Source organism: Lissotriton vulgaris, chromosome 10 (genome assembly GCF_964263255.1).
Source record: "Lissotriton vulgaris chromosome 10, aLisVul1.2, whole genome shotgun sequence".
NCBI classification, from domain to species: Eukaryota; Metazoa; Chordata; class Amphibia; order Caudata; family Salamandridae; genus Lissotriton; species Lissotriton vulgaris.
The window spans coordinates 169,600,967-169,614,260 of NC_141698.1; the positions used below are offsets into that span (position 1 = coordinate 169,600,967).

At 44.8% G+C, this 13,294-nt stretch overlaps 1 protein-coding gene across 1 annotated transcript in view; it reads right to left on the minus strand.

Annotated features, from left to right (window-relative positions):
* LOC147684913 (uromodulin-like) overlaps positions 1–13,294 on the minus strand; it is a 500,763-nt gene that overhangs the window by 386,448 nt on the left and 101,021 nt on the right. The window contains exon 3 of the mRNA XM_086940796.1: positions 4,599–4,664. Within this exon, the coding sequence (XP_086796922.1) occupies positions 4,599–4,664 (66 nt within the window). The remainder of the gene's footprint in view (positions 1–4,598; positions 4,665–13,294) is intronic.

The window sequence follows — 13,294 nt, forward strand, 5'->3', positions numbered from 1 at the left end:
TAGTTAGAATAATATCTTTGTTTTAGGAGTTAGGCAAGGGAATATGAGTACACATTTAGAGTTAAGGCTGATGGAGCGTAAAAGTTTAATGATGGTTGCCTCTATCAATTCTCACCATCAAATGAGAATTATGACAATCATTTTTCATAAGAACGTGTAAAATGGTTGATAATGAAAAACGTGAGAATTTCTTCTGCATCGTAAAAGCATGCAGAAATGTTTTGAAACATGGAAGTGTGAAAAACGTAATTAAAGAGAGAGAAAAAGTTATTTTCTTATGCAATGTAATTACGTGTTTGAGAATCTAAACATAAGTTAACCTAGAAAATGTGTTGTTGATGACTTCCACATGTGATTAATGAAATAAATGCTTACGTAATGAATACTCGAAAATGATTAAAATGCTAAGTATATGAATGCTTGATAACATGACATTTCACAGTATTACTTTAACATGTGTGATACCAACTTGTATAACAAGACTGAAACGCATATGGAAAGGGGCGACCATTCGGTCCCCCCGAACATATGGTGGAGTACCCCGATCCCCCTGGGAAGCCATCTTGGGTGGGAGGCGAGTCTCGGCTGGTATGCCCGAAGCGGCGTAGCCGGGGCGCGCCTTTTCCCTCCCTGGAGTGGGTTGTCCTAGACACTGACGCGGCCGGCCACGCCCTCGGAGGCAGGCGGGGGCGGGTTTACGCCCGCCCGAAGACAGATAAAAGGAGCAACAAGCCAGGAAAGCATCCTCTTGTTCCTGTGCTCTGAAGCTGCACCTCCCCGCTGCACGTGAGCTCGAGACGGAACGAAGAGCCAATTTTGACCCACCCACCAGCCCCTGAGGACAGCTAGTTGTTTTGAATAAAGTTTTGATGTGGTAACTCTATTTCTTGCAGGTTGTGATGATTGTCGTATATTCTGAGTATGCAATAAAGAATGGTCATTTTCAGTATGTTTTTTCAAATAAAGTAATTCTGCACTAGTGTTGATCAGTAATCATACTTGTAATAGTTATGGTTGTTTTGTAATTTAGTATTTTAGGTAAATTGTCGTATTTATTTTGGTCGGGCGGTAAGGTCATGATCGGTGAGCAGTAATTGGAAGATCCCTATGGGGGGGCGTCACCCATTACGGATGGGAGCGCTCGGGGGAGGTGGCCATTGGCCCCTCAACGGGGAGGCGGTCCCTTCTAAGGATGGGCCGCCGGAAGGAAAGGAAAGGCGGTCAAGGCCCCTTCCTGGATAGGAGGGGCTACGGGCCCTCCTGGGGAATTTCCAGGGGCCAGGACATCTGCGACGGCAGATGGGGTAAGTTGTGTGGGGGTTTGGGAGGGGGTTTACGCTACCTTTTAGACACCTCACACGAGTCCTCGGACGACCGTTAAATGGCGTCGAGTTCATTGGGGCCCCCGTCAAGTCAAAGGGAAATTGGTAGATGCACGTGAGGTACGCCTCTGTGCGGTCGCTCCCCTCACAAGTGAGGGGGGTATTTCTGGTTTAGGGATCTGACACCGGTTACGACCTTGCCGTTGGCCCTTAACGTTAGGATGTACAATTTCAAGTCAAATGTTTTGAAGGATGTTAGTTCGGCTAGGAGAACCTTTGTATTAGAGATCTGTTAAGGTTAGCCAAACATCGTAATGTGGAATGAAATTGTACATAATATGAAACTGTTATTTTAATGTTTTGATTTTGTTTCATATTTTAATAAATACGGCCGGGAGGGTCACTCCCTCCCGCCTTCCAAAAGTTCAGAACTGTTTCTGGTTTCCCATCCTTGGGGATTGTGTTGAGAGGGGGTGGCGGGTAGCTCAGCCATATTCATTTGTTAAAAAATGAATAACATACGAAAACATTTCAGCAATACCTAATATTGACATGTAACTTATAAAACGAATAAAAATGAGCAAATGAATTAAGAAAACTTAATTATTCATATTAATGTGTATTTTATATTAATCATAATGTGATAATTCAGTAAGTTTTCATGTATGTGTCAATGCTTCCTTTTCCTCGTTCAAAAGCAGAATCCAACTGAAGTAATCATTTTAGACTCTCTCTTAATTCAGCAACACTTTTGACAGAACTGTATCAATACAATTGCACACCTAGAGAGAGTGTCTGTGAACAGACAGACAGTGAACAAAATGAATACTCTTACAGTATACAAAAATAGCATTAAAAACTTCCTAATAAATATCCAGAAATGTTTAAAAAAAATGATATATCTTAAAACAAACCATTTCATTTGGAGTGGACAGAGTAAATGAACGGGCCTCCTGGGCAGAATGAATTTCATATTTGATATAAACAGATCTTAAAAACATATGGCTTTCTTTTGTAGCTACGTACAAACGAATAACACATGATTAAATCTTGAATTTGTGATTTGCATATTTCACAGATTCTCCCCTCAGTAGGAATTTTGACCAAATAACGGTGACATCTCTTAAGGGCAACAAATTAATTTTTAATAAAAAAAATTAGCCTTCTGATTACATGAGGAAGGTTCCATTTTAAATAGGGCTGTGGTCTATTCCCCCAGGCCCTCATTAGTAATTGCCTTATGTTCTCTGAATATCCAAGTCCCTGTTAGCTCACATAAAAGATCCATTTGAGGACCAGTGAATTCTAACAAGTTATGTTTGAGGCCCAGAAATGATCAGATTGATAATTTGGCAGTGCAAAGAAGTTTTGAATAGTCTTCCTCTGGATCAAGGCCAATTAGGAGAATTGGGAATCAAAGTCATCATGTTGCTGTTCAGGAACATCGCCGTTGTGTGGAAAACTACCTATGAGAATGTGGACCGAGTGGATGCTGTTAGCCGAAAAGATTCCTGGGAAGATACTTGTGATAACGAAATCTTGCAAGAAGGTAAAGACCTCACACTTCTTCACTGCTTTTAGAGAAAGACCATCTAAGAACAAGCTCAGTTGCAAAAGGTTCAAGCTAACTGACCCATTGAAGTGGCGAGACTTCTAAGGAAGACTCCACATGCTGACACCTTTTGCTATCCTTTCTCAAAGAATGCTTAAGTAGGGGAGTCACATTATCGTCAGTGGAGGGATAGATTAGTGCTTTATTCTCATCAACCCTAGATGCAGGGGAATTTGGACTCATCCTTTTTGATCCTCTGCATTCTATTTCTTGAGTTAATTGTTTTGTGCATGTTGTACTAACTCAACATTATCTGCATTGTTGGCTTTATGTAGATGCCAATGTATTTCTACACTCTCGTCTTGAGGTGTCTTTATGTCCTGTTATTTCTGGCTTTGTAATAAATTCACTAACCTTACTTAGGGGTCTGTGGTTACTATCGGGTCTATTAGAATGGCGATTTGAAAATCCGCCCGACCACCATGGTAGCGGGAAAAGACCTCCCGCAAGGACCGCAGCATAACTGCTGGTCACATTAGTAAGCTCCGCAGTCCAAATCCGACCGCGGCGGTACGATAGCAGGCATTAACATTGCGGCGGTTGCACCCACACACACCCCCAACACAATGGGACCCTGGAGACATTCTCTGCATGCCTTTCTACGGCGGTCCCACAACTGCGGAAAGGCTGGCTACCGCTGGCATCATAATCATGCCAGCGGAGACTGGCCCTCCACCAGCACCATTGTAGCAGTCCAGTTCCGCCCGCTAGGCAGTCAGCGGACTGCTACCGGGGGCAAAGCGGCAGGCGGAAAATCTCACAGCCGGGTCGTCACTGCCATGCTAATGGGACGGTTTTCTGGGTTGCGATCGCGGGCGGATGTATGCCGCCTGGGCGGCGGTTGCCACCGCCTGTCCGGAGGCGGCCATCTGTCCGTCATCCTAATAGACCCCTAAGTGTCTAGAGAAATTGCATTTAACTTGATTGACATTGTTAACAATTTCTCTCCTCCACGTTTTCATGCCGAGCAAAATAACCATTGACTTGTGGCGCTGGAACAGATCTAGAACTTACGGGCCCGGCCATTTCATGTTTAACCCCTTCCCTGCACTGCAAATTCCACTTCAATGCGCGCGCTAGGGGGTGGCCGTGGCACTCCGATACCTATGACAGCTCCACGCCATCATGAGCCATGGGGGGTGTGTGCTCATGACGGTGTGCAGCTGTCATGACCCCGCCCACCCAATAATTCACTCACACAGGTGGGGAATTGGTGACTCATGACAGCATGGAGCCATCATGAGCACCCAAAGGGTTAAAAAAATCAAGTGTAGACCCCAAATGAAGGTTTTATTGACAGTACTACAGTGGGGTTACCATCATTCTAGTACATAAAGATTTTTTGCTACATCTGTGTAAGAAAAACATTTGTACGCCATCATATAAATTGGTAAATTTACTGCAGTACTCTTGTGTCACCACAGTGTGACGAGTTTTTCATGTCTAGGAAAGTTGAAAAGGGACTGGCGAGAGCAGAGTTTGCTGTGACACACTTTCTTTATGCTAATACAACTAGAATTAAATCATACCATTTTAAATCCGGACTAATAGTTGTCTGCCTTTACCAAGTGGTATCATTATCACACCTCTCTCCCATTATTTTTCCAAAACAGGAACAATTGGAAAGTAAGACATTACGACAAACTGTTTGTTGTACAATGTACCTGTTAATGATGCACATCCACTATACATGGAGGTTGACGATGCTTCTTGATACACAGTGGGTAAATCTGGTGGGGAAAAAAGGAAAGGCACATTTTTTTATCATTCAAAATACAAAGTAAAATTGGTGTTACATATTTAATGAATCAATGGTGTGGAGCATGTGATATCTGTCATTATTTTTTATTATAATTTAGTTTGGGAATGCTGTCATTTCTTGTTTTGACTTTATTACTGCTTGAGTACTGTATAAATACTTTCCAGGCTAAGCCTGACTACTCTGTGCCATACCTACTAAAGTGTTGAGCTCATGCTTCTTTTGTGACTTTGGGGTTCACCCTGACAAGTTAGTGTTATTATTCCTTGAGGTGGGTGACCACCCACCCCAAATACTAATCCTCTTTCTTCCAGGGCGGAATCCCAGAAAGAATTGAGTGATGGTGTCAGGATTGCAATTAACTTTCTTAATTTGTATCTTTGAGTGAAGAGAAGCCATTGCTATTTGGGATTTTACATGGTGGCAAGACACGAGGAATACCTTTTATGCATATGGAGGAAAGGGTCTAATGAAGATGAGGCAGGACATTAAATTACTTTGGCCTTATTTACAAGCCCCTTGCACCATGGTGCTCCACATTTTTTGACGCATCGACGGCTCAGTGTGCTGGCCCACATTTATAAGGCCATGTAGAGCCACCCTGTGTGGCTTTTCATGGCCCTGTAAATATGGCCCTTTTGCATGCATTGCTTTGTGTGAAAGGCGTGTGCCATGGGTATTGATGTTGTTATTCCTACGTAACTCCCATGGATTCTGCCACATTCCCAGATTTACAATGTTTTGTAAACCTGGGAATGCATCAGAACCATAGCCTCCTCAGGATAGGTTTAGAAGTGGCGGCACAACGTGAAATACTTTTATTGCATTCTGCTGTACACATAGAAGAAGGAAAATGCCATCACATTGGTTTTGTGCAGGAACCTGCCCTGTCCTGCGCAACAGCAATCATGCCTGCAATTCAGGCACCCTTGCACCATAGTGCAAGGGGCCTGCGTTGGTGCATTGCTGCTGTTTTAGCACTGGCACAGGGGAGAGCACAGGATGCACCATATTGCTGTAAATATGGTACATCCCTGTGCTTTTAAAATGGTACAGCTCGTCGCAGCAAATTGGCATGCCGAGCCACGCAGAGTCATTTTGTTATACTTGCTTCTTGTATTCGCCGACCATGTGAGCAAGGTGGAACAAGATCTTCGCTTGTGTTCTAGAGCCCTGTGAGGGTGGGGAGGTTCTAATGAGGGCAGTTGGAGTCAAGAATTCTGTGACAAGTTGAGGCAGCTTATCCCTGCGGCGAGATGGTAGCTGTGGACCCAGCACGTGCTTAGGAGTAGTTAAATCTGTGAAGATGACTCATGTCACAGGCACCAAAGACGATGTAATTGAGTGAAGATTAAGGATTTAAGATCTGGTGGGTGAGGGCTACCTTTTGCACGAGCTGTTGGCACATAACATGACTAAGGCGCAAGCTCACAGTAAGTGCGAGTGAAGTCAGAAGCCCAAGTGTCATCATGTGCAGACCAGCGTGAATACCCAGCAAGCACGAGCCAAGGCAATAGACCTGAGATCAAGCCTCTGAGTGTCACAACGCTTCCCACATTTTCAAAACAACACCCATCACCTACCGAACTCACATCCTGCTGCACATCATAGGTGGCCATTTTCTTGTTTCCCAATGTCAGGAGCAAGATTAACACAGCTGTCTACCATTTTAGATTGGGGAATAAACAGTGACTCATATGTACTCCGCAAGTCTTCCCTTGATCTGGGTGACCCGCACACCATTATCTTCTCTGTGTTAGACTACTCTTTGTTTACAGTGACTTTTACACCTCTTGGTGAGTAGTTTTCTTCGGTGACTCACACACCCTAGTTCCTTTATTATTCAATTGAGGAGAAAATTACGCACTGTTCTCTCGTGAGTCAGTTCTTCATCTACGGTGACTCGCACACCACTTCTTCCTCCTGATTCATCATTTTGTGGTTCACACTGTTATTTTATTGATATCTACCCAGTGCTGTACGGTACAGCATTTTGTAATTATATTAATTTTTCCAAGGGAAGCTTTCTATTTTCCATCTATGAACTTCATTTTTGGTCATGCAATCTCATGGTGCCATTGTGTCTCCTATAATATTTCTGGCTTCACCATGTCCTCTTTGTATTGAATGGGAATAATGGCTAACTATGTATGGGACTTCCTTAGAAGCCGTAGATGGAATACGATTCAGTGCTTCTTGTAAAAAAGCTTTACATCTGAATACCCTGGGCAAAGAAGGACAATACATTTTTAAGTATTTACCACCAGCTTCCCAGTCAATGAGGACCCAATTTAAGATGCCTATGTGGAAGCTAAGAAGAGGTTGGAAGTCAGATTTGCTAAGTTGATCAATTTAGTTGTGAATCGTTACAAATGCTACACTCACCATCAAGAGAAAGGTCAAACGATAGATGACTTTGTTTCTAAGTTAAGGGAGCTCTTTCTAAAATATAAATTTGTAGCAATGACTGATGAACTAGGATCAGTTGATTGTTCATTGCATATGCAGGAATACTCAAGAGCATCTTTGGGCAGCAAAACATCCTTTACTCAGGGATGACATAGACATTGCTAAAGTAGTTGAACATTCGCATCTTTACATGCAAGAGATGGACAAAAAGGAGAGTAATACTGGAAATGTTTTCTCTATCATATAGATGATTTCGATGAAGCTGCTGTACTGAAATCTAGTTGCAATGTGCCAAAACCTAAGCAGTCCACTAAGTCTTGTTAATGGTGTAGTAGTACTTTCCACACTGCTGATTAACGCAGATGCATGCCTTTAGATACAAAATGTAGGAAATGTAGACACAGAGGACATTTTGCGGCAGTGTATAAGCAAATGAGCAAATCCAGATAGCTATGGTAAATGATAATTATAGTGTAGTGGGACAAGATTAATTGTCAATGGGAAAATAGTACAACTCAAAGTAGACTCTGGTTCCTTGTATACAATCATTCCAAGGGTAGTGTTTGAGAAACTGTGGTCAGGTGTAAATTAGTCTCCAAAGCATATCAGTGCCAGTGGGTATCAAGGTGAGGTCATCAACTTGTTGGGTTACATAGAGACTACCAAACAATTTAGTAGGAGAACAATATAACAATATAAGGGAAAGTTTGTGTGGCATTTTATGTTGGATTCAGCAATTCGCCCTTTGTAATGTGGTGAATCCCAGAGCTCCAATACAGGTGAAGGTTGTTGAAGATAAATGTTTGAGAGACATTTTGAAGGAGGCTAGAGAAGTCTTTAAGGAAGAGCTAGGGTTCCTAGAGGGTTATGCTCACAAAACAGTTTTGAATCCTGACACTGAACCTGTACAGTACAAATTACGTAGGATTCCTTTGGTGGCTCGGGCAGCTGTCAAAAACATGCTCAGAGATATGTTATCATCTAACGTGATCAAACCTTTTGAAAGCTCCATGTCAGTTTCCCTGTTTCCCTGTTGTTACCACTGAAAAATATAATGGTAAACTCAGATTTTGTATTGATTTGAGATTGCTCAATCAGAATGTAGTAGTGGGCACGTATCCGTTGCCTGAGATAAATTAACTAATTTTGGCTTTGAGTAGGGGGAAATATTTCTCTAAATTGGACTTAAAGAACGCATATCAACAAAAAAATGTTACATGAACAGCCCACACCACTTACAGCATTCATTACTATGGAGGGAATTTTTCAATGTACCAGGATGCCATTTGGGCTATGTTCAGCTGAGAGCGTTTTTGACATATGATAAGTGAATTATTTAAGGACATGACCAGTATTGTATACTTTCAAGATGACATTCTTGCGTTTGGGAGTACAATTGAACAACACAATGTGATTCCCAGACAAGCCTTGCACAAGATAAAAGAAGGGAGGTTGAAACTTAGACATAAGGAAATACAAATTTTTGGTTGACAGGATGGAGTATTTGGGATATGATATATCTGCTAAAGGTGTTAGGTCAAAGCAGACAAATTGAGGTCCTTCTTAGGTCTCATTGAATATTATTCAAAATTTGTGCATGGATTTCCAGAACAGACTGGGGGGCATATGTACAAGGAGTTAACGCCGCCTTAGCTGCACTTTTCTGACGGTTCGGCAGCGATATTTTTATAGCCATATGTACAAGCTGTCGCTAACCTCTGTTAGCGGTAGTTTTCTGGAAAAAACGTCCATAGAAAAGATTGACACTTCTGTTAGCTATAATGACATGCAAGGGAGGTGTTCCTGTGCAAAAACGGCTGCTAACCCCACTTTGCCAAATTTACAAGGGAATTTTTGAAGGTAGGAGGACCAAAAAAACTGCCTCTAACTGCAGTTATGGGCAGTTTTTTAAGACCAGAAAATAGCTGGTCTTAAAAATCGAGATAACACTTGGGGCCTTATTTCAGCAGGTTTGTGTGCCGGACCGCGCTTAAAGCAATGTTGCTGCACTGCCCTGCAACAAAACTACAGGGCATGAATGCGCACCATCAATAAGATACTGTGCATTCCTGGACCTCAGTCATGAAAAGTGTTGAAGCGCTGCTACAAGACAGCGTTGCAACACTTTTCACTACTCCCATCTTGCAACACTATGGATGTGCTGTGTTCACTGGACAACGCTCCATGACGCAAGTAATGACAGATACGTCTGGCATCCTGATGTATCTGGCTGCGCAAAAGTCACTCATTGCTGCAGTTGTGTCACAAGCATTACACAACTCCAGCAATGCGCAACAGTTTTTTCACTGGCACAAACTCCTTCCTTGCTGCTTGAACCCCTGGAGTGTAGTCAGGGAAAAATGTTAAATGTCGCCCTTATACATGACCGGTTCCTTGGCCCTGGCCTCACAAAACACCACATCCCTGTCAGCATAATTCAAGAGACGCGCTATGATAGGGCGCGGCGGCGTGCGCGGCTTAGGCCTGGGCCCCAGGGTTCTGTGCGCCCACTCCACTATCATTACCGCAGAAAGCGTAGGGCCAAACAGTTTGCGCAACCACTCCTCCACAAATGTCTCCATTTTGGATATGGGCGTGGTCTCCGATAGGCCTATAATGCGCAGGTTGTTGCGCCTGGAGCGCGCTTCCAAATCCTCATTTTTTGCGTTAATAACCGCAAGAATCTTTTCCATCTGCAGAATTTGCGTTCTGGATTCAGCCTGCGCTTCATGAGTGTCCGAGATCTGGTTTTCGAGAACATCCAACCGGTGCTCATGCTTTTCGACCTTCTTTTTAACCACATCCAACCCAGTAGCTAGTGCATCTATTTTACTTTCAATACTTTACATGCCAGCTCGGAGTTCCAATAATATAGATCGATTATCATCAGCTGCATTGTCCTCCGGGCCCTGTGGCCCTCCCTGCGCCCCATGCCATCCGCTGCTCGTGTGCTGCGCTTATTCTTGAACTGCAATTTGCCCTGACGAGGCTCTGATTTCCCCATAATGGGTGCCGCTGCTGGCACGTGTCTCAAAGTACCTCTGTATGTAAGCCTCAGCCCAAGTACCAGCAATCACAGTCAGAGATTCCCCCTTCACAACCCCTTATCTAAATCAGCTCATCCCACTGCACCAATTCGCAGTGTGGTCTTAATGCCAGTCTCAGCACTTCTGTGAGCGCACTCTCATAGTTCCTGGCCCATTCCACTCCTATTTACTAGAGCAGGAGCCCAATCAGCCCAGGCCCCTACAGCAAGACAGCCTCGGAGCCCAGATGTAAAGCAGTGTGCCTCCAAGCCCATGGTTCACCAGGCTAGGCCAGCGTCTTCCCCCATTCGCCAGGAAACTCTCCGCAACCACCCGGAACCCCCGACCCGCAATTCGGATCAGGGATTGTCCCGATGCCCACAGTCAGGGCCCCTCAACCTCCGGGAGTCAACCCCAGCCCCCCCTGGGTCCCCGTGAGCGCGACTATGAGCCTACGCCCCACACCGCCCAGCAGCCCGCGCCGCACCGTGCACCAACAAAATGGCGCCCAGCACCAAGCGCGCCACCCAGCAGCCCACTCACCCTGTCCAGGCTCCTCCAGCCGAGCTCCTCAGAATCGCCTCGCCTTTGCTCTGCTCCACCACACCGCAAGATCTCCTCGGGCCACTGCTGCGCTTCAGGGGAGCCGTGCTCAGTCCTCACCGCTGCTCCCAGCTGCGGGCCCTCGCCGCCGGTCACTGCTCAGTCTCAGCTCAGGCTCACAGGATGTTGGAAGCCCCGACACCGTACTTGGTATCCACATCTGGGCACACAACGCGGCACCTCCGTCTCACTCGATCCACTGCAGCACAGTCCCTGGGTATGCTGGGCAGCATGCGCACCTCCAGGGGCTCTCAGCTCCTAATTTCGGCCGTCACCGTCCCGTCGAAGCCATTTTCCTCCCACAACTGCTCCAATCTTCAGACCGCCATTTCCCTGCAATCTCATCACTTCAGCCGCTGTGACCGCTCCGACATAGACCCCAACTCCTAAGCCACACTCACACCGCGAATTATCTGTGGGTGGGGGCTCTGCAACAGGATGCTACTGCAGGATGAAGTTATCGGCTAGCGGAGCTCCTTCACCAGGCAGCCATCCCGCTTCGCGCCGAAGCCACGCCCCGGGATGTGTGATACTTGCATCTAGTCTTTGCCTACCATTTGAGGAATGTGGAATTCGAACTTCACTCGTGTTCCAGATTCCTGTGAGGGTGAGAAGGTTCTAAGGAAGGCAGTTGGAGTCTGGCAGGCCTAGGAACAGCACCCAGATGCTGCAGGGTGTATATATAAATAAAGCTTACCTACTACAGTAACAGGTGTGCAGCTGGTAGTTCATTTTGCTTTTACCATGGTGCAAGGGTGCCTTCGATGGTGCACAGATGCTGTCTTCGCACAGGTGCAAGGGAGGGCACCTGGATGCGCCTGTACTTTTAAAATGAGGCTGTCAGAGTCCACGAATTCCAACTCTTGGGTCTCTCTTGTCGACTTGCACAGGAACAGAAGATGCTAACTTTCCGACTCCCTCTCTCCAATCGGTCGGAGTCAGAATGTAATCGTAACTCCAAGCAATCAGAAAAAGGGAAGGGGAAAAGTGGAGAAAATAACCATAAGAAAATAAAGCACAGAAGAGACTGGTCCTGGTTCCTCGATACTCCAGCGAATCTTCCTCAGGCTTCAGTCAGCCTACCGAGATTCCTGTGAATACTAAACACATACAATACTATAAGTCTTAACAATTCCTTCCTGATCTACTCTTTCTTCTAATGTCTTTTACACATACCCAAGGGACTAGTTGACCTGCTCCTCTTCTATTATCCTGGGAGGTTCCCTTTCTGGATTGCCTATAGCGTCTTAATCTCACTGAAACGACATTAATTCCTTATTAGTACTCTGCTCTACTCTCTCTTCTCTGGTTCTAGTATGAGATAGGTTTTTAATTGCCTACCGCTATTTGCAACTCCATATCTTTTAATATTTCTCTTGTAGTGATGTGTAAAGATAACCTCCTCAGATATAGCACTGTTTCTTTCTTGAATGGAATGCTGCCTTTACGGTTGAAGTGATTCTTCTCACTACATTCAGCAAATGTCTTTACCTTCGGATAATTGCTTCTTGTTTTTTAACTTATTTACAACTAGTAGACTTGAAAAGTTCTTGTAGACGATAAGCAAGAGGATACTCTGTCCGAGTTCTACCCAGACTACTTAATGTTATAACATTAGCACTGTACAGTTCTATGGTTTATTTTCACTTAGCTCTCAAGTACTGCTTCTCTCCGACGCGCATGTCTTCGTATTGCCTCTGCGGAAACCAACTCTCTCAACGAAGTCTCTTTCGGTCACACAGCAGGCGCGGCGACCTTGTGGGATACGATGACTGAATCTCTTGACACGCTTTTCCAGTCAGAACTTTCTTCATTAACAACTTTTGTCTCTATTGGGATAATAACACATGAATCTCCCACTCGCAGATAGTTTACGAACTTTGATAACTGTTGACTAAGGCTTCTAGAAGTTTTTCTGTGGTCACTAAGATTCCTCGACTGACTCGGGCAAGATACGCGGTGAAGTGTGCAGTTCTGAGAGAACGCGCGACTCACCTGAGCTCCGCTCTAGAATGTCCTGAAACACTAGACTGCTAACTCCCCGATGCCGTTCGCCATCTTGGAGTTCCACGAATTCCATGCCTCAGACCAGGAAGTGATTGGAGTCCAATTCTGTTTTCTTGACCTTAGCACACTTGCTGATCTTGTGTTAGGGAGAATCCTGACAGTACCCCCCACCAAGATAGGCCCTCCCAGTCTGGACTTGGTTGGATACCTCTGGTGAAAAAGCCTTACTAATCTGGGTGCATGAACATCTGACTCTAACTCCCAGGAACGCTCCTCTGGCCCATAGCCCTTCCAATCTATCAAGTAGTACAAATTCCCTCTCACTATTTTTGAGTCTAGGATTTCCTTTACTTCGAACTCCACCCCCGTTTCCAACTGCACTGGTGGTGGAGCACTCTCTCGCCTCAAACCTGGAACTGCCTTCTTTAGTAAAGACACATGGAAAACTGGGTGAATTTTGAGTTTTGTGGGTAGTGTCAGTTTATAGGTTACTGGATTAATCTGTTTCTCAATTGGATATGGACCAATAAATCTTGGCTGGAACTTCCTATTCCCT